Source organism: Engystomops pustulosus, chromosome 3 (genome assembly GCF_040894005.1).
Source record: "Engystomops pustulosus chromosome 3, aEngPut4.maternal, whole genome shotgun sequence".
NCBI classification, from domain to species: Eukaryota; Metazoa; Chordata; class Amphibia; order Anura; family Leptodactylidae; genus Engystomops; species Engystomops pustulosus.
Genome location: NC_092413.1, coordinates 191860876 through 191881692, shown reverse-complemented (window position 1 = coordinate 191881692; position 20817 = coordinate 191860876). Strand labels below are relative to the sequence as shown.

General features: G+C 37.3%; 1 protein-coding gene across 1 annotated transcript; it reads left to right on the top strand.

Annotated features, from left to right (window-relative positions):
- The first annotated feature begins 6274 nt into the window (after positions 1 to 6274).
- On the top strand, positions 6275 to 8331 carry SOX14 (SRY-box transcription factor 14). The gene has a single exon (XM_072143452.1). It carries the CDS (start codon positions 6837 to 6839, stop codon positions 7554 to 7556), a length of 720 nt encoding a protein of 239 aa, XP_071999553.1. The 5' UTR covers positions 6275 to 6836; the 3' UTR covers positions 7557 to 8331.
- The last annotated feature ends 12486 nt before the right edge of the window (positions 8332 to 20817 follow it).

Sequence of the window (20817 nt, the reverse complement as noted above, 5' to 3'; positions counted from 1 at the left end):
TCATCAGTGACTCAGTGATTAGCCACTGCAGTCATTAAAGCCTCAGTGATTAACCACTGCAGTCATTTAGGCCCCAATGATTAGCCAGTGTAGTCATTGGAGCCTCATTGTTTAATCACTGCAGTCATGTGAGCCTCAGTGACTGGCCACAATAGTCATATGTGACAGGCCTTTACTAAATTTAGCACCCATTTAGCTTCCTGTGGCTGGCAGGGGAGGGCTTCAGACCTCTCCCATGCCACCTTCAAGCTCATAGCAACTTTAAGGCTTTGTAATCTCTTTATCCCCATTATTCCCACTATTTAAATGCTTAGCTATTCTATGTATAAATATATTGCTGCCATCTGTACAGATAGAATGTGTGTGTATGCTGTGCTGCTAAACAGTTTTGTTTGATATGTCTAAAACTATTGTAACTTTCCTGAGGTTCGGGGGGCTGTGAATGGCTGGCAGCTCAGAACTGTCTAGACAGAGAAACAACCTATAAATATAGGCTCCCTCTGGAGTTCTAGGCCTTTTATTTGGACTATCCATTTCTCTCTTCAGATTTCTGTGCAACTTGCTGCTAGCAGAGTTGAATGTTACTACTCTGTGGTGCTCATGCAGCATAGCCGATGCAGCTCATTGGAGATTATTGCTAGTCTAGCTAATCTAGAGCCGTCCATGTACATCGTTGCTAGCCTTCAAAGGAAGGAGTTTGTTACCACCCTGTTATTTGCTGCTAATAAAGGAACCATGCGTTTTCTAGGACTTCTTTTGCCACTCCGGTCCTAGTTAGCATCCGCCCCCATACACTGTTGGGCCCTGGAGAGGATGTTGCACACGGGAGCGATTAACTACAGCAATCATGGAAGCCTCATTCATTGGTCCCAGAAGACATGGGAGCCTCACCAGTCTAGGTTCAGGGGAACCTTAGTGATCGGCATCAGCAGTCATGGGAGACTCAGCATTTGACAACATCAGTCATGGAAATCTTAGTCAATGGTTCCTGCAGGTTTGGGAGCCATATTGACTAGCTGCAAAAGACATGGGAGCTTCATTGATTGGCCACAGCAGTCAAGGCAGTATCAGTGATCTGCTGGTGCCGTCATTGGAACCTCAGCATTTGCAGTCCAACTGGACATTTAAACCATTGGAATGGGGTCCACAGCAACAGGATGAGTATTTTTTTACCACACATCTGCTCTAGCCTACCAAACCTACTCCCTGACCTAAGCTCAGAGAACCATTTATTAACATAATTCTAGCTGCAGAAGGCAATCTAGTAAGCAGTGGAAGTTATTCTTCATGTTGGAATTATCTAAAAGAGACATTGACTGTAGGGGTCATCTATGACCCGTTATACCACTTTGGGCCATATTGTATGTGTGTTTTGTACAAGAATTGCTTCTTGTAGAGAATAATGGGGGGATTCATCATACACTGGCGCATGGTGCACCAGCATGTGATGTCATCCCCGGCACTTGCCAGATCTTTCAGGAAGCCACAGCCCCCTTTTAAATCACTCTGGAGTTTCACCACCAGAATTTCTATGCTAGGTCCAGTCTGCCATAGAAAAGCACCTTAGCTTAGTACACAGGTTTGGGGTAAGCACTGGCCCACTGAGGCGCTGACCATGCCCCACACCTAAAAGTCCACTTGTTATGGAGGCGGTGCAATACTTGGCTGTACCCTCTAATAAATGCCTCCAAATGTGCTTCATGGATCTACTATATGTGACATCTATAAAGCATCTATCTGATATTTAAAGAAGAATTCTATTGGTTAGATAGATATATAGACCATTGTATATTTATGAGCAGTGTCGGCGCATTACAACCCCAGTCTGTACATGGCCCAGTAAACCACAATCTCATCCGACATTCCAACATATGAGACACAATCATCAGTATCATTATTTACACAAGGTTGTGATAATGGGGATTGCAGGATAATGCCTGGTGTGTGACAATACTGCTGCAGATTTACTACTTTCATTTCTTTAATGTGTTTGACAATAGTGAACATCTTTAGTTCTATCTGTCATACATGCAAAAGCTTTAAAGGCTTGGTACCAATTAACTACATAACTTCACATGTCTCATTATGACAAAAGCTATTTATCTACCTATTGACACCATGGATGAAGTACTAGTGTTACTAAGAAGGAAGAGTGGAGAAGAAAGATATTTATAGACTAGAAAAAAAGATAGAAACTGTAGATAGATAGATAGATAGATAGATAGATAGATACGATAAATAGATAGATAGATGATAGATACTGTAGATAGATTAGATAGATAGATATGATAGATAGATAGATAGATAGATAGATAGATAGATAGATAGATAGATAGATAGATACGATAAATAGATGGATGATAGATACTGTAGATAGATAGATAGATAGATAGATGATAGATAGATAGATAGATAGATAGATAGATAGAAAAATAGATCATTTATTGTGCTTTGTACAACAGTTTTCTCAAGTCTCAATTCCTGGCGCACCACTTTGTTCCCCTATATGCCACCCTCATGACAAGTGTCTATGACAGGACCGGAGTCAGACTCCGGGATACCCCTTGCCTCTGTATTTACTTTAACGGTGCAGGTTATGGTACAATCCTGCACCTGGCAGGATCTGGTATTCAAACAATCGGAACCTCTCAAAATAACATGCTCTTGTGAATTTTTGGGCAATTTTCAATCCTATACAAAACAGGTATTTTTATGCTTTTGTGACTATTTAGGTACAAATCAATGATAAATCATGTGTCAACATATGCCACCAGTTGCAGTTCAAAGATGAATTTGGTACAAAGAGATACCAGTGCACCACCAGCTTCAGAGAACGCATGAAAAAGTTGCAAAAAAAAGCACCAAAAAATATGCAAATGAAAAAAGATGCAAAAAGAAAAAAACACACAAAAAAGATACATTTGCCCTAATATGTAAGCTAAAAGGGACTTGAGGCATAGGATATCTTCATTTTTCTACTGAGTTAATTTGGAGGCAATGGCCACATCTGTGTGTATCAGTATATATGTTTATGTGCGTGTGTATGTACAGTATATAGTAATAATTTGTCTACCCATATTTATGTTTAACAATAAAGCCACTTGTCTAGAGATACTAATTCTTCATTACTTCTTTAGTACAGTTGAAGGTTTTTTATATATGATTTGTTTTATATATTAACAGCATGCTTAGGTACACAATACAGGCATGTATATACTACACACATATACACAGTGCATACACTTTACACAAATACACTGCTTATACACACAGGAACATTTTATACACACTGTACACAGATACTGCACCATATAAACCCATGCACACATTGTACACACACACAAGTGCACAGCATACACACACGGGAGCTCTACACACATTGTGTTCCTTGTAAACACATACATATCATATACATATACACACTGTACACACATATTGTACCTTGTATACAGTACACATATTCACATACTGCACAGGCACAGTGTGTACCTGGTAAACACACATACTTTTCTTTACTCACTGTACTCACTTTACTCACTGTACACACATCCATTATTTTCCTTGTAAAAATATATATATATGCTGTACACGCATACTGTTTACAGATATACATACACTGTACATATATACCGTTCTCTCTTTACACACTGTACACACTAATTATGTGGCTTGTAAACACAGGGTCACACAAACACACTGTACACACAAATGCACTTCATATACACACAGAGACTGTATATATACATCATGTACCTTGTATACACACTTTCCTGTATACACTTATGCACAGGCACACGCTGTATATACAAATGCTGTAGCTTGTAAACACACATAGACTCACTTTACACACAAATGCATACACACAGACTGTATAGACACATCATGTACCTTGTATACGCATTTAAATATGTACTATTCCCTGTATACACATATACACACTTTGTACACACAAATACTGTATTTTGCAAATACACACATACATACACTGTACACACAAATGCATACACACAGACTTTATATAGACATCCTGTACCTTGTATACACATATACACACTGTACACACAAATACAGTATCTTGTAAACACACACATAGATACACTGTACACACAAATGCATACAGACACAGACTGTATACACACACCCTGTACCTTATATGCACATATACACACGGTAAAAACTTAATGTTCTTTGTATACACATGTAAACACACACATACATACACTGTACACACGAATACATACACATACATACACTGTACACACGAATGCATACACACACAGACTTTATATAGACATCATGTACCTTTTATACACATATACACACTGTAAGTACATACTGTTCCCTGTATACACATATACATGCACTGTACACACAAATACAGTATCTTGTAAACACACACATACATACACTGTACACACGAATGCATACACACACCGACTTTATATAGACACCTTGCACCTTGTATATACAGTACATATAAACACTGTAAGTACATACTGTTCCCTGTATACACATACACTGTACACACAAATACTGCAGCTCATAAACACACATACATACACTGTACACACAGGGAATATAATAAATAATAATTCCTGTGACTGTATATACACACACCGTAGCTTGTATACACATATACTGCACACACAGGCATTTTTCTCCTTTTTCCTCCATTGTAATTACACTTTGTTTGCTTTTGCCGCATTGTTTGGATTATTAGTGATGTGAAGTGTTCTCTTTGTCATCTGTGAATATTCTATTAATAAGAGCATTAATCATCTTTTCGCTGGAATTCACCTTCTCCCTGGCCAGACACTGCATCTCCCATCCAGTGCTATCTGCTGCATTGTGCCCTCCTCTGCACAGACATTGTAAAGATGTTTTTATTTCCTTATAATAGATTAATTACTTGTCAGCAGGAGAAGGAGCTCGAGATTTAAGCAATTTCCCCAAGAATGTTTATTGAAGGACACAGAAGCAGTAACAATATCAGAAGGTCAATTTCATTTCCCCCCTTTATAAGAGACTAGGGGGACAGATCTCTTAACTAGGCAGGTGCAGAGCATGAATATCCCCCGAGGAAAGGGACTACAATTGTTTCCATTTAACAAATATTCTTCCCAAGGGCATTTTCAATTAAAGATCTGCTTAAACCCCAACAAGCTGCTGCAATAATGGCTGACTTGTAATATGAAATCTATTAGCAGAGACAAAACAAATGGGACAGACCGAATGGACTGGATTGGTGTGTGTGTATTTGTAATGTAGATAGGAAGGTAAAATAAAGAGAAAAAAAAAACTCAAAAAATGACTGATGCTAAAAAGATCGATGCATCTATGTAGAACTACAAAACATGAATGGATAGATATATAGACAAAGAAAACAGATAAATATTATGGTTATTATACATGTAAATTATTAGACAGAGAAAATATAGATATCAGATAGATTGACAGTAAATTGATACATTGGCATATTTGATAAAGATATAAAATATATACATGATTGATTTTTTTTTTTTAAAAAGCTAATAAATAGATAATCGATACATTATTTCTGATGTATATTTTGAGACATTTTTAGTTTGTGTGTAAATGTGTATTTATATTTGTAATTTTGTTTATTTTCAAATGTGTTTTAATTTATGTGTATATATATATCGTGTTTAAAATTAGGTATAATAAATTTACATTGTTAAAAAAACATACCAGCGCTCACATTTATTATATATATATATATATATATATATATATATATATATATATATATATATATATATATATATAGTATAAATAAGAGAGTTAACGCTTCGGATGGGATGAAATTGCGGCCGCTAATTGTTCACATGCTATTCCTTCCTTTCATCCTTTCCTCCTTCATTCACTCTTTCTTTCTTTTTTCTCTCCTTTCTTCTATCTTTCTTGCCTTCCCTCGTTCTTTCTTTTTCTCTCCTTTCTTCTATCTATCTTTCATTCCTTCCTTCCTTTCTTCAGGTCTGTAATGATAACTTTACATTACTTTATGTCACACGAAGTGTGTGGTGGGGGGCAGAAGAATATTAACCCCTAGTTGGAGGTGAAGCCCTGGTCCCTGGCTATAGATGAGAGCAGTAGAGGTTCTTCAGCTCCCCCCTGACACTAAACTCTTCACCTAACACCCTTCCTATAAAAGCAGGAGGAGCTGAGGAGTTGTGACTGCTTCTATTAGTGGATTAACTAACAAAAGCTGTCTCCTTAATCTGCTCTATTTAGTGTGTTCCCTGTGTCCCCTCACTGTTGTGTGTGGATGGTGCCTTGGTGTAGAAGGTGTTCTGCAGGAGCTGCCAGCTGATTGGGTGTCTTTGCTAGGGGTGTAAACCCTTGTGATATTACATTGCATGCTGCACTAAGCAGGAAAAGGCTTTGAACTTCTCCACTTTTGGCTCAGTCTATTCTTTTTTTTGCTATGAGCTGTTCCTCATTCCCAGCAAGGTGCTGCTCTAAACAAGACACCTTCAGGAAGAAGTAGGGACACCATCTGTATGAGAGCTTTCTTCTCTCCTCCTATCTTTCTTTGCCTTACCCTGTCTCTGTTATCACAGACAGGAGAACACACGCAGACACCTTGGACCTCAAGAAAGAGCTTTATTGGACCTGAAGAACTCCAGGATCTTGACTGTTACCTGCTTCTTCTCTCGCCTGTGGGGAGATAGGAAGTTGACTTCAAGATCGTTTTTGTTCCTCCACTGAATCTCTGGCATGATTAGCTAAAGACTCCATTCCTCATTATCAAAAGGACAAGAGAAGGGGGGAACTTGGAGTTGGCTTTTAGCTGGTCACCACGATTGAACGCTACTATGTCTAAGCCTGTAGACCATATCAAGAGACCCATGAATGCCTTCATGGTGTGGTCCAGGGGGCAAAGGAGGAAGATGGCCCAGGAGAACCCCAAGATGCACAATTCGGAAATAAGTAAAAGACTTGGGGCTGAATGGAAACTTCTATCTGAAGCCGAGAAAAGACCATACATTGATGAAGCCAAAAGGCTCAGGGCGCAACACATGAAAGAACATCCCGACTACAAGTACCGACCACGGCGCAAACCCAAGAACCTTTTAAAGAAAGACAGGTACGTCTTTCCTTTACCCTACCTTGGGGATCACGATCCACTTAAGACAGGACTTCCCATGAGTGCCACTGAATCCTTACTAGGAGCTTCTGAGAAGGCAAGAGCCTTCCTACCACCAACATCAGCACCTTATTCTTTACTGGACCCAAGTCAATTTAGCTCCACAACCATCCAGAAGATGACAGAGATGCCACACACCTTGACTACCAGCACTCTTCCTTATGCCTCCACCCTGGGATACCAAAATGGAGCTTTTGGTGGGTTAAGCTGCCCAAGCCAACACACTCACACCCACCCATCTCCTACCAACCCTGGCTATGTGGTGCCCTGTAATTGTACAGCATGGTCAACTTCTAACTTGCAACCTCCAGTTGCCTATATATTGTTCCCTGGCATGACTAAAGCTGGTATAGACCCTTACTCTTCTGCACACACCACAGCCATGTAAGAAGACCACTAATGAACTAAGTTGGTGCATGTATAGACAGACTGCCAAGGTGGGCTACCACTAGCAGAAGGACACCTTAAAGGGATTGTAGAGAGGAACAATCCATTCTTAGACCAACTTGGCAGAAATATAGAATGCACTTCTTTTCTTATGAAGGGCATAATCTACTACTACTACTGCTCTACACCAAGCCATGAGGATAGCTGGAAGTAATTGTCAGGACCAATTGTAAGAAATGTACAAGTTCCACTTCTTTTATTCATTTGTATCTCCTCAATCTGGGACACAGTTAATCCTTAATTTATTGAGTTTCTATTTTCGTTTGCCTCTTATTCCAATGTGACCTCGAATTTTTGAAGGGACTAACATTAAATTATTTATGAAAATATGAATTATTAGTATAATTATTATTATTATTACGATGACCTATTTTGCACATTGATTTTGCTGTATGGGGGGGGGGTAGTGTTAGGTATTTTGTTATACAATTTGTTTTTTCTTGTCTAAAAAAAAGAGTTTAGAGCTGAGAGATTTATGATGATGGTGATGATGATGATGATAATGAATAATATGAAATAATTATTATTTTACCCTCCAAAAAATATTTTGTAAAGCAAATATCTAAACCATGAAGGATATTTCTTAAGATGATGGAGTTTCCGTCATCTAAGGCGTCTTGTACTGGGGGAAGTGACTGTATACCATTCTCTCCCTTTATTTGCTCCTTTTTTTGTTGAACAAGGATCTTTTGAATAAAGACAATCTTGTCGTTAAATGCCATGTGTGAACTGTGCATTATAACCTGATAATCATCTCTAGGAGATAATACAATCACTAGGCGCAGCAATGCTGCAGACGATAGTTCCCAGGACTGGATCACTGCATTCAGTTCCCTAGGAAAAAAAAAATATATTTTTTTTACATTATTTTCTTTATTTATTAAAATTTATTTTTCATTTCAGTTTAAACGCATAATTATGTGAGTAATTTTCATGAATATCTTTATATTTTGTTGGGTATATCATATATAACTATATGTTGTGCTGTAAGATAGAAAAAGAAGATGCAGTAGTGAAAGTCTCTTTCAAGTATTAAAAGTTCATCCAACATAAGAAAATATTCGTTTTGTAATCATAGATTTAACATCAGTTCTATGCACAACTATAACAAGTTCTAGTATCCCTGTGATTTATGCCACATGACTAAATCAGCTCTGCTACACGTGTATATAGTATATAAGTAGCTCAAGATAAATTAGTAAATTGTGTTTATGTTTGTTTATGTTTTAGCTGTATGTAAATTGGAAATTACACATTTGTAGAGTACCAATCCTATCTATCCATCCATCGTGGTATCTATCTATTTCTATCCATCCATCTATCTATCTATCTATCTATCTATCTATCTATCTATCTCTATCTATCCATCCATCGATGCATCTATCCATCCATCCATCGATGTATCTTTCTTTCTCTTATCTAAGTATATATCTTTTTATCTATTCATCTATCTATCTATCTATCTATCTATGTATCTTTCTCTTATATATGTATCTATCTATCTATCTATCTTTCCATCCATCCATGTATCTTTCTCTTGTATAAGTATCTAACGATCTATGTATCTTTCTATTGTCTTAGTATCTATCTATATTTCCATCATAAATCTATCCATCTATCGTTCTTTTATCTATTATCTTCCTTTTTTTCTATCTATACATCCATCTATCTTTCGTGTTTGTTAGAAAAATCAGTAGGTTAACCTGTATTTATTTATTTTTTTAGCAGAAAGATATTCGAATAAAATATTATATTTAGTCCTATGAAAAACTTACAAAAGTTATGATATTGTGAAAAGATGAATTAAAAGGCAAACTCAGCACTAGTAAATCTATTTATCCAAGTATCCATCTATCCAGGATATATATATATATATATATATATATATATATATATATATATATATATATATTAGATAGCGATAAGGGTGCAGGAAAGAAAGAGTTAAAATTAATCTCTGTCATAGCCTCAACACAGGTAATGTTATATTGAGATAGCATGTGTATATATATATGTGTTATTTTTGGCTTTGCTATGACTTGTATGTCTAAGATACCTTGCTACCTATGAAATCAGATGATTTTCTTTACTTGTAGATGTCAACAGGTGTATATTCCATGTTCATAAATTGCCATATAAGCAGGCGAGGCTGTAATGTGCCTGTCATGGGGCTGACAGGAGCCTGAGAGCAGCTGAGTTTTCCTGCACTAGAAGTAGTGGATTAGCATTTAGTGTCAAACAATTAGCAGTGTGAGGAGTTTCTGGAATAAATTCATTCTGGGGCTTTTGTTTGGAGAGGATTTTCATTAGAATATGGCTGTTATCCATCTGCTGCCCCCACAACAGCCCCACCATGATGCCTCAGCACTTGTACTCTTATTAGGAGAAGATACACTAAGGTCTGGGATGGGATGAGGGATTCAATAATAGAGAGCAGATCAGAATCCAAAAAAGACTGGGGGGTTATGGCAGCAATGAATGAGGCTTTGTTTAGCCCCTCAATGAATGAAAGACCCTTAACTTCTCCAAACAAGAAGCAGACATGAGCAATCGGAAGAGGAGGCATTGGGGACAGGAGGCCAAGTGTCCAGGCTGACCCCATTGTCTGCCTATACATTACACTGGATCACTGACAAGTGTCTACTCATGTAACCTACAGCAGCTGTCAACAGTGGTGGCAACGGGAGGCACCACTGGCACTTGTCACTACCCTGCATGGCCTGGGCACTAAGTACATGTAGCTGGCTCTATAGTGACTTTACCTGGTGTGTAGAAGAAGGAGACTGACAGTAATAGCCTAGTTCTAAAATTTGGTACAAATAGATCTATAGGTAGATAGTAATGTGGACATACAGATAAATGAATAGATAGATTTGACAAAATTGAATACCAAGATGCATAATATGAAGATTTGCATATGACTAAGCGTTAGTTACTAATGTAATTAAAAAAATAGCCACATCAGACACAACAAAAAACGTAATAATTATATTTATTTTTATTATTATATTTATTTCTGATTGTATTTCTGAGTGTATTTTTCTGTAGTTACATATTTAATAGATATGTTCAATACACTATACACAAAATAAACCAAAATAATATCTCAAATGACAACCACATCCATCCTCCATCATTGTACATTGAAGTCTGCGCCTTTGCTCCTCTGTGTGCAGTAGGTTCTTTCTCTGTTACATTGATATTTCACATTTAGTAACTGATGTATGAGATGTGCGTTATATAACACAGCTCTCAGTGTTTAAACAGGGTCTATTGAGGGATGATCCTTTATAAACATTTACCAAGATTACATTAAGTGTCCTGACAATTACACATTGGCAAAGAATAGCAGAAATGGTAAAACCAAGTGATACTTGTATAGTACAAGGCGCAGTATAGGTACAGCATGGATCATGGATATAAATCTATGACATAGTTTTATGAAATACAGCAGAATATGTAGTACAGAATATTGAGGGTAATTTATATGTTAGGATATGTATTACAGAATATGAATAGGTAAGGATTACTAAACAATAGTGGAATATAATTCTGTTCTGTTTAGGATATTAGGTATGTCTACAATAGTTACATTTTATTATTTTGCCAATATTTATATTGTTAGTATATTTTTACAATATAGTATATAATAGTCAGTGAATTTGACTGATTTCTTTTGTTTTTCACCATAAAATGAATTTTTTTAATTGTATATATACATACATATAGCAGATATCACATATAGACGAGCATTATCTATTAAAATTGACTAATATTATAACATCTATCATTACTGTTATAACTTATTATTATTGTGACCGTTGATACTATTGCTACTAATACGTGTAGTTGTATTGAACGCTGATTATCGCTTTTATCTACTAGATGTAGTTGCTGCCTGTTCTGTGGTTTGGAGGCTGTGTAGTTATTATAAAGCAGGAGCAGGCAGATGTCCTGATATTATACTGTACATGTGCCGTGTATACTTGGAGGTGCAGTATATACCTGCAGGGAGAATTGGATCACGTTAAACCTGTTCCTCTTCTCCTGGCTCCTATTCATCATGTAACAGCCGCTGCCTCCGGATCCTCGTTGTTGGGATTATATTCCCATTAAGTGGTGAATATTGGATTTTACTAATCGTCTGTCGCATCAATCGATCGATCAATTAATCAATCAATCAATCAGTGAATCAATCAATCAATCAATCAATCAATCACTGAATAAATTCATATCGCTCTGTCTCTATAGACACTACATTATTCTATATGACAATTCTAGTAGTAGCAGTAGCACCACTTCTCCTCCTGTGCAGTATAGGATATGTAGGTGGCTGCAGACACGTGAAGTACTGTACATCCGCTGTGACCTCCCCTTATACATACAGAACATTTACTCTTTTACATTTTCTGCTGGATTTGATTCCTTTCTTCTTTATATATTACTTTGATACTGTGCATATATATGTATACAACTCATATACACGATGTATGTATATATATATATATGTGTGTGTGTGTCGAAAAAAATTAGATATTAGATACAGGTATGGATTGTCTAAATATAACAGGTAGCTATCAATTATACAAGTGTATCATTAGTGTCTCTCTGTAAAGAGTGGAAATCTATCTATCAGTGTATCTACCATCATACCTATTCATTCATGCATTTATATATCATGATCTATCTATCTATATATCGATTTATCTATCCATATCTCTCTCTATCGCTCCATATATCTATCAATCTATCTATATATCTATCTATCTATCTATCTATCTATCTATCTATCTATCTATCTCATATCTATCTATCTATCTATCTATCTATCTATCTATCTATCTATCTATCTCATATCTATCTATCTATCTATCTATCTATCTATCTATCTATCTATCTATCTATCTATCTATCTATCTATATATCTATCTATCTATCTATCTATATATCTATCTATCTATCTATCTATCTATCTATCTATCTATCTCATATCTATCTATCTATCTATCTATCTATCTATCTATCTCATATCTATCTATCCATCCATCTATATATCTATCTAGCTATCTATCTATCATTATAAGTATCCATTCATCCATTAGATTATATATGTATCATGATCTATGTATCTCATGATCTGTAGCCAGCCAACAGAACATAGTAAAGCTCCACATTAGAAGGCAAGAATGGCAGAACTCCAAAGTTAGTAATAAAAAAATTAAAAGTGGGTTTTATTCCAATGTTTTGGTCAAACTTTGTGTTTTTTTTTACAAACTCTGGAGCTCCGTCATTCTCTCTATCCATTTATTTGATATTTGATATCTGTTATCTATTCTTTCTTTCTTTCTTTAGAAAGAAAGAATAGATAACAGATATCAGAGGCACCTTCTATTTACTCTTCATTATTATACTATTATATCCATTTACATTAGTGATATACAGTCCACAGGCAGATATGTTGTCGGAAGAAGCAGAGCAACTGAATCAATACTTTCTCCTGACTTTGGTAAAATATTTATTTGAACTCCCAGCACATGGAGGTACATTGATCCCAAGAGTTTTAGGGTCTCATGTGTATGTGTTTGTAACCTTAACATGCAGATATCCTCTTATGTGATAAAAGTAGTGACGTCATGGATCTCATATATTGCATCAGCATCAATGGCAGTATACAGGAGGTAACACCTCCCATGTTTGCATCTAGAAATATCTCAGATGAATGCTGATAGGATGTTGGTAGGAATATGATTTACAGTACAGCACTGATAGTAAAACATGCCAAGCCCAATACAGAACATAGAAAGTGATAAATATATAATAGAAAACAAAACATATTAATTGAGCACAATCAAAAGTGAGACAGAAGATGCCAAAGTGAAAAAAGAAATTTAAAAAGGGAGAAAACAAGGAAAGAAAAACAATTTGAAGTAAAATGTGCATAAAAAACAAAATTTTAAATATACATGAAACAGAACAGAAAGAAATAGAATAAAAGCAGAATAGAAAACAGGAAGGGTAAAGGAATAAAAACATGAAGGAAAAATAAAAATTAAAGAAATGGACAAAAAAGGAAAACAAATTGAGAAAGGACTGAATGAAGAAAAAGAATGAACAAAGAAAAGTAAGGCTGAAAGAAGGAATGCAGGGGGATAACATAATTATACAATATAAGTAAAAAATAAAATAGTTAAGGAAACTGAAAAAAGGAAAAAGAATAAAGAAAGTAGAGAGAGCTGACAGAGGACAAAAAGACATGAAGAATTAAAAATGAAAGAAAATATTATAGTTAAAAACAGAGTAGAGTAACAGAATGTAACAGACTGTGAAAGACGAGAAAGTATTTCAAAATACATATTTTAAATAAAAACAAATGGGAAAGAAAACAGAAAAAAGAAAATAAAGTAAAGAGAGTAAATAGAGACAAAAGAGGACAAAGAGAGAGAGAGAGAGAGAAAGAAAGAAAGGAAGAAAGAATACAATAAATATAGACTTAAAATCTAGAACAGACTCAAGAAAGCAGAAAGGGGAAACAGGATAACAAAGTAGAAGAAAGAAAGATAGAAAGAAAGAACGAAAGAAAGAAAGAAAGATGACATCAGTAGGAAGATGAATGAAGGAAGAATCAGATTAACTAATATGATGAATCAAATGAAAAAGTGAAGGAATAATGATAGGACTGAAAAGATAAATTGGAGAAGGTGACAGAAGTTATAAGAGACATTGGGGCAGATGTATCTTGTTTTTGCATTTCTTTTCTTTTTGTGTTCTTTTTTGTGTTGACTTTTTAATGCGTTCTCTTAAGCTGGTGACGCACAAGTTTTCCTAATTCATCTTTGAACTGCGCCTAGTGGCAGATATTGGCACATGATGTGTCACTGATCTACACCTAAAAAGTCACAAAAAGATCCACTCCAGTATAGTAAACTGTTTTCCATAGGTTGTGCCAAAAATTGCGCAAAAATAAAAGCATGAGTTATCTAAAAAGGAAAACAGTCCAAGGTTAAATCAAAGAGCAGAACTGATAAAGTAAAAAAATTGATTGCTGGATTACAGATCATTCCCCATTGGGTGACGTGAATATTTAGAAGAAGAAGGTGAAGTCAGGAAGACACAACAGTTGAAAGAATCAGGCGAGAGAAAGAGAGAAAAAGAAAGAGAAGAAGAACGAGAGGAGTTTGATTTTTCGATAGGGAGAAGACTGGTATGTGAGACAGGAGGGAATGTACAGATGAGACTGGGGGGAGAGGGTGTAAGGAGATAAAGACACAGAGAGAGGTGTATGGGGGGGCAGGGAGATAACAGGAGAAGATACATTAGTACCAGAAGAAATGAATGTGAGATAGTGCGAAAGGATGAAGGAATATACTGAACGATGAGTCCTATGAGGGAGGAGAAAAGATAAAGGGATCTCCTGAGGAAAGTGAGGAAGGGGAGGTTAAGAAGTGGAGAAAAATGAAAGCAGCAGGGACAGGGACAGCGGAAAACATGAGGAAGAGAAGAGGAAGAGCCAGGAAATGTAGAGGAGCCACTCAGCCCTCAATCACAGGCTAACATGTAAAATAGATGTCAGATGCACAGTCACTAGATACTAATTTAGATGTAATAAACGGGCCCCAGTGGAGATGCTCCAGTAATTTAATGTTTGTCTACTTCCCTCTGAAGCCTCCATGTATTATTTCATAGCAGGCCTTGCTCTCCTTCTCCCCCGTATCATCCCATCTTACATAAATCCACTGCTTTCTCATTTTAACTCTTCGTCTTTTTCATCCCAGGCGTCCTCTCTCTAAATCTGATTTCTCCTGTTTGTTATTGGCTCATTCACACACTATCTTTCTTCCACTCTCCATTTTCTTCTCTTCCCTTCTTACTATTCTGGTCAAACAACACCTGAACACAGACACTGAGACAATTTCTACAAACCGCATCTGATTTTTATACACTGACACAGCCGAGCTGAAGCTGTCAGGGTTTTGGTGTAAATATAGGTTGGAAAACTTGCAGAACTTCCTTAAGTGCAACTTAAAGGGACTGTCTGGTTCTGGAAAAACATGGCTGCTTTCTTCCAGTACCAGTGCCATACCTGACCATGGGAATTGCCTGGTAATTGCAGCTTAGTTACATTCATTTCAATATGGCTGAGCTCTACATGGTACAAAAGTTTAGCTCACCCTGATCTCCCTGCTTTATTAGCAGATGAATATCATAAATGCACTTAAACCCCCATCGCAAGATGCTGACAACATTACACATAGTATAACTAGGCCTTTAAAGCCCTTTTTTGTAATTTCATAGTTACATAGTTATTAGACTACGTACATATGTACATCAAGTTCAACCAAGAAAGGGAAGAGATTAGATGATGAAAGGATTTAAGGCAAAATATTCTATATTATAAAATAATGCCCATCTTATTTTGATGTAAAAAGGCATCTAGGCCCTTTTTGAAGCTTTCTGCTGTCCCTGCTGTGACCAGCACCTGAGCTTGGCTATTCCAAAGGTTCACAGTTCTTACAGTAAATAAGCCTTGTCTCCTCTGGTGATTAAACCTTGTTTTCTCCAGATGGAGTCAGTGCCCCCATGTTTTTTTGATTTGATTTAACCTGGAACAACTTTCCACCATATTTTTTGTATGGGCCATTTACATATCTATACATTTTAATCATGTTTAGTTGTCTCTTTTTGAGACTAAATAAATCTAATTCTTTCAACCTTTCCTCATGATAGAGAACCTCCATACCCTTTATCATGTTAGTAGGGAATAGAGCAGATGACAAAAGTGGACTGATCTGACAAGCTCAGTGCAGCATTGTGGAATCTGTGTGCACTATATAAATAAAGGAATTATTATTATTATTATTATTATTATTATTAAACTTTGTAATATACTTCATTAAGAGAAAAAACTCCTCCGTCCTATTTTATCTCCTTTCTTCTCCTGTAGTGAGCAGTGTATTTGAAAGTCTTATCAAATCCATGTACAGCAGATAGATAAAGAGAGGTAACTAAAGATAAAATCTTTACTTCGTTAGCATGAATTCAGTTTTCTAAAGAGCCAAGTCTGTCTAGATACTGTCTGTAAGGAGTTCAGTCATTAGAAACTTTAACTCTGCTATATGCTGTAAGTGTGAGTGAAGGAGGATGAGCTCTATTATACACACTGCTAAATGCAGGGAGGAATGGAAGAAAAACCGGACATAGAAACATTTTTCTTTAATGCCGAATATTGCAAAGGTTACTAGTAACATCTACATAATTGATTTATACAATTGTGCCTCAAAGTTCCATTATGCTTTAATAACAAAGGAAGAAAATCCTCCCCAATCAACCCGATCATGAGGCCACTGTACAACATGCAGTAGACAAACTTGGCTCAATGTGACACATGAGGAGCATTCTCCCACAATCTGTCGTCAGTGTCTCCATTGCTGATCAGACACGGGCAAACCTGGCATCTAGAAAATCCCAGGGGACATTTCTGCTCCATCAGGTTCCAAAACTTCATAATAAATACTCTTGGTCATGTCACTGCAGATTTTGCCACCCAGATGTTTCAGCTTTTGCAGCACATCTTCAGACTACGCCCCTGAAAACACCACAGTCATAAACAGTACAACGTCACTTGAATAAAAATGCTACAATGTGTTCCAAAATAAAAAAAAAACTTATTACTGACCTATTCCCATACATATCAAAAAATATAATGTGATCCCTGAAAGTAAAAGATACATTGTGACTCCTCAGTATATAGTAACATACACTAAGCCCCCTGTATAAATTATTATATAATACCCACTGAAAAATTCATACTATATGCAGTGTCCTCTGAATAAGTTAGTTTACATTACCCCTTGAACAATTACTAATGTATGTAGTGCCCCCAGAATAAATCATTTGTATCATACCCTCTAGGGGAATTGTAACATATTGTGATCCCAAAATGAACTATATGACATATTGTTTCCTAGTATTGAATTTTATTATTTATCTTATAATAATAATTCCTTTATTTATAGAGCACACAGATTACGCAGCGCTGCACAGAATTTGCCAAATTGGTCCCTGTCCCCAATGGGGCTCAGAACTAACCAGTATGTTCTGGAGTGTGGGAGGAAACCAGAGGACCCGGAGGAAACCCACACAAACACAGAGAGAACATACATCTTTACAGATGTTGACTTGGACCACTACTTAATTACATTATAAATTGTACAAAACATTATCTTATATAATGAATCACCATAATGACCTATCCTGCATATCGTAAGGAATTATATTATATAATGTGACCCCCAATCATGAATTGTTTTATATAATATATTATTGTTAACTAAAAACATTATTTCATATATCATGCCCTCCTTATTAATCACCATACATATTGTGCCTCCTTACATTCATATATAATAGATTGGTGGCTATTTTGAGCAGGGTCCTCATTCCTATTGTTTCATCTGTCCGTATTGCAATGTCTTATTCTTTTTTATACATCTTATTCTTTGTTTAAATAACTCCCACCTCCCTCTGCCCGTGTAATCTAGCAGCAGAAAGAAGTGTAGGGGGAGGGGAGAACTGCTCTGTTAAATTTAACAGCCTGTAAAAAGACATCACCTAGGGGCTCTGGAAACACCCTTAGAGCCCCTTAGACTCATTAACATAATTTGATTTTAGAAGGAAGGAGGCCATGGATAACAACAATAAGAAGATTCCACAGTCCCGGTGCCTTGATCTATGAGTAAGTGCCCCTGGTTTATCAGGACGGATTTTGATGGATTTACTTTAATGAGGTAACAACAAGGGGAAACATAAGTTAGGCTCAGTTCACACTACCATTCGAACCTACGTTCCTTACCTCTGTAAAGAGGTAAAGAATGGAGGTTTAACTTATCAACTAGAAATTGTAAAATTGATGTCCTCCGTTGGGTTCGGTTATGCAGTCATCTGTTATGTAAAGGGGCTCCATTCCAAGGTCAAAGCCAGTCAGCAGGAGACTGACAGGACCTACAACAAAACAGTCAAAGGTAAGGGCCAGAGATAAGGCAAATGCTGAGGACAATGTACTGGTACTTCTGCACAGATTCAAAAATTTGTAATATGTGCATGTAGCTGTACATAGGCCCCAGGAGGGATTTTACTGGTGGTTCCTTGGACCATAATCCACCAATAATAATAGTAATCAACTTCAGCACATGCTACACATGTTTGTTATTGTATATATGTGATCACGGGATTGACGTGGAGGGTAGGGGGGAGGTTCACAGCTGAAGCTGAGGGGTGGGGGGAGGTTCACATCTGATACTGATGGGTGGGGGGAGGTTCACATCTGATACTGATGGGTGGGGTGAGGTTCACAGCTGACACTGAGGGGTGGGGTGAGGTTCACAGCTGACACTGAGGGGTGGGGGGAGGTACACAGCTGACGCTGAGGGGTGGGGGGAGGTACACAGCTGACGCTGAGGGGTGGGGGGAGGTTCACAGCTGACGCTGAGGGGTGGGGGGAGGTTCACAGCTGACACTGAGGGGTGGGGGAGGGACACAGCTGACGCTGAGGGGTGGGGGGAGGTTCACAGCTGACACTGAGGGGTGGGGGGAGGGACACAGCTGACATTGAGGGGTGGGGGGAGGTTCACAGCTGAAGATGAGGGGTGGGGGGAGGTTCACAGCTGAAGATGAGGGGTGGGGGGAGGTTCACAGCTGACACTGAGGGGTGTGGGGAGGTTCACAGCTGATGATGATGAGTGGGGGGAGGTTCACAGCTGACACTGAGGGGTGGTTCACAGATGATGATGAGGGGTGGGGGGAAGTTCACAGCTGATGATGAGGGGTGGGGGGAAGTTCACAGCTGATGATGAGGGGTGGGGGGAAGTTCACAGCTGATGATGAGGGGTGGGGAGAGGTTCACAGCTGATGCTGAGGGGTATGACTAGGTTCCAAGATCAGGAGAACTGAGGTGGTGCGACAGAGGCACCCAGCAAATAGCTTCTGGGCTAATTTGTCATTAAAAGAACAAGAGTCCGGTTAGGGGGATAAAAGTTGTTGAGTTAGAACATGTGATAAGAGCCCTATATGATTATTTGGGGACTGTAAATCATTTCACCAGATTCCCTTTCGGAAAACTGCCAATTTTTTTTTTAATTTTTGCACTTTTGTTTTTCACTCTTTGTCTTCTCTTTCTGCTTTTCTCTCTACAGAGTCATATAAGGGACACATTGTTCTGCACTATTTAATTAGAGGGCTGTAAAAAATACCAAATTCAGTGAAAACACCAGTCTCAGGTTTTACTGATCCTATTTTGATAATTTCCATATTTATGCTTTAAAAGCTTTATGCGTCCATAGTTATAGTTTTTATGGGAGGCATTTTGGGAAAGGTATGGCCATATAAGTACATTATAACATTTTAACAGGCATTTTTATTAACCATACACATTATACTGGATGGGCCTAATCTTCCACATGCCTAATAATTTACATTCTCTTAGGATGGGTTCTGCCTGCTTATAAAATATGTGTTGGGACATCCATTAGCACCCATACAGTAGTGCCCATATACTCTAACCACTCAGATGCCACAGCTATAATTAACAGCAGCTTCTAAGGGGTGAAGATCTTCTGTATCATACACAAAGGTGCACCCTGTATAGGGAGAGGGTCAGCATTTTCCATACAACCCTTTCAAACCTTTCAAAAAGTTGATGTTCAAAGCAAGGAGGCCTTGGGTAATAAATATAACAAAGTAACCACAGTCTTGGTGTCCGGATCGATGAGTACGTGTCCCTGGTTTAACATGATGGATTTTGATGGTAGATTTTATATAAGTAGATAAATTTTGCCCTCTATCAGTCCCTACAAGTTCATGGTACAAGGGCAGGGTAAAGGCTTTATGTCGTGAACTGAAACATAGAACAATTCACCTTGGGGAAATTCATGGGATTATTAGATATGTAATTGTAACAGAAAATATACTATCCATCCGATATGATTGATTGATCCAGGGCTCTGGAGCTTTAATTCTGAGAAAAGGATGGGTCAAATGTAGAACCTGTTACATACATCTACACAAAATCATCATCGTAAGTATAAAAACCTTCTTATGGACAGTATAATCTTCATATCACATATTCGATATTGTTGTGTGATTACGTATGCACAATGCTGCTAAAAATCCCTTTATCCTTCACATTTGCTGGAGATTTGACTCTATCC

Bases quoted from the DNA above. Each gene is read 5' to 3' on its own strand.
- SOX14 (XM_072143452.1), top strand. From the start codon at position 6,837: ATGTCTAAGCCTGTAGACCATATCAAGAGACCCATGAATGCCTTCATG.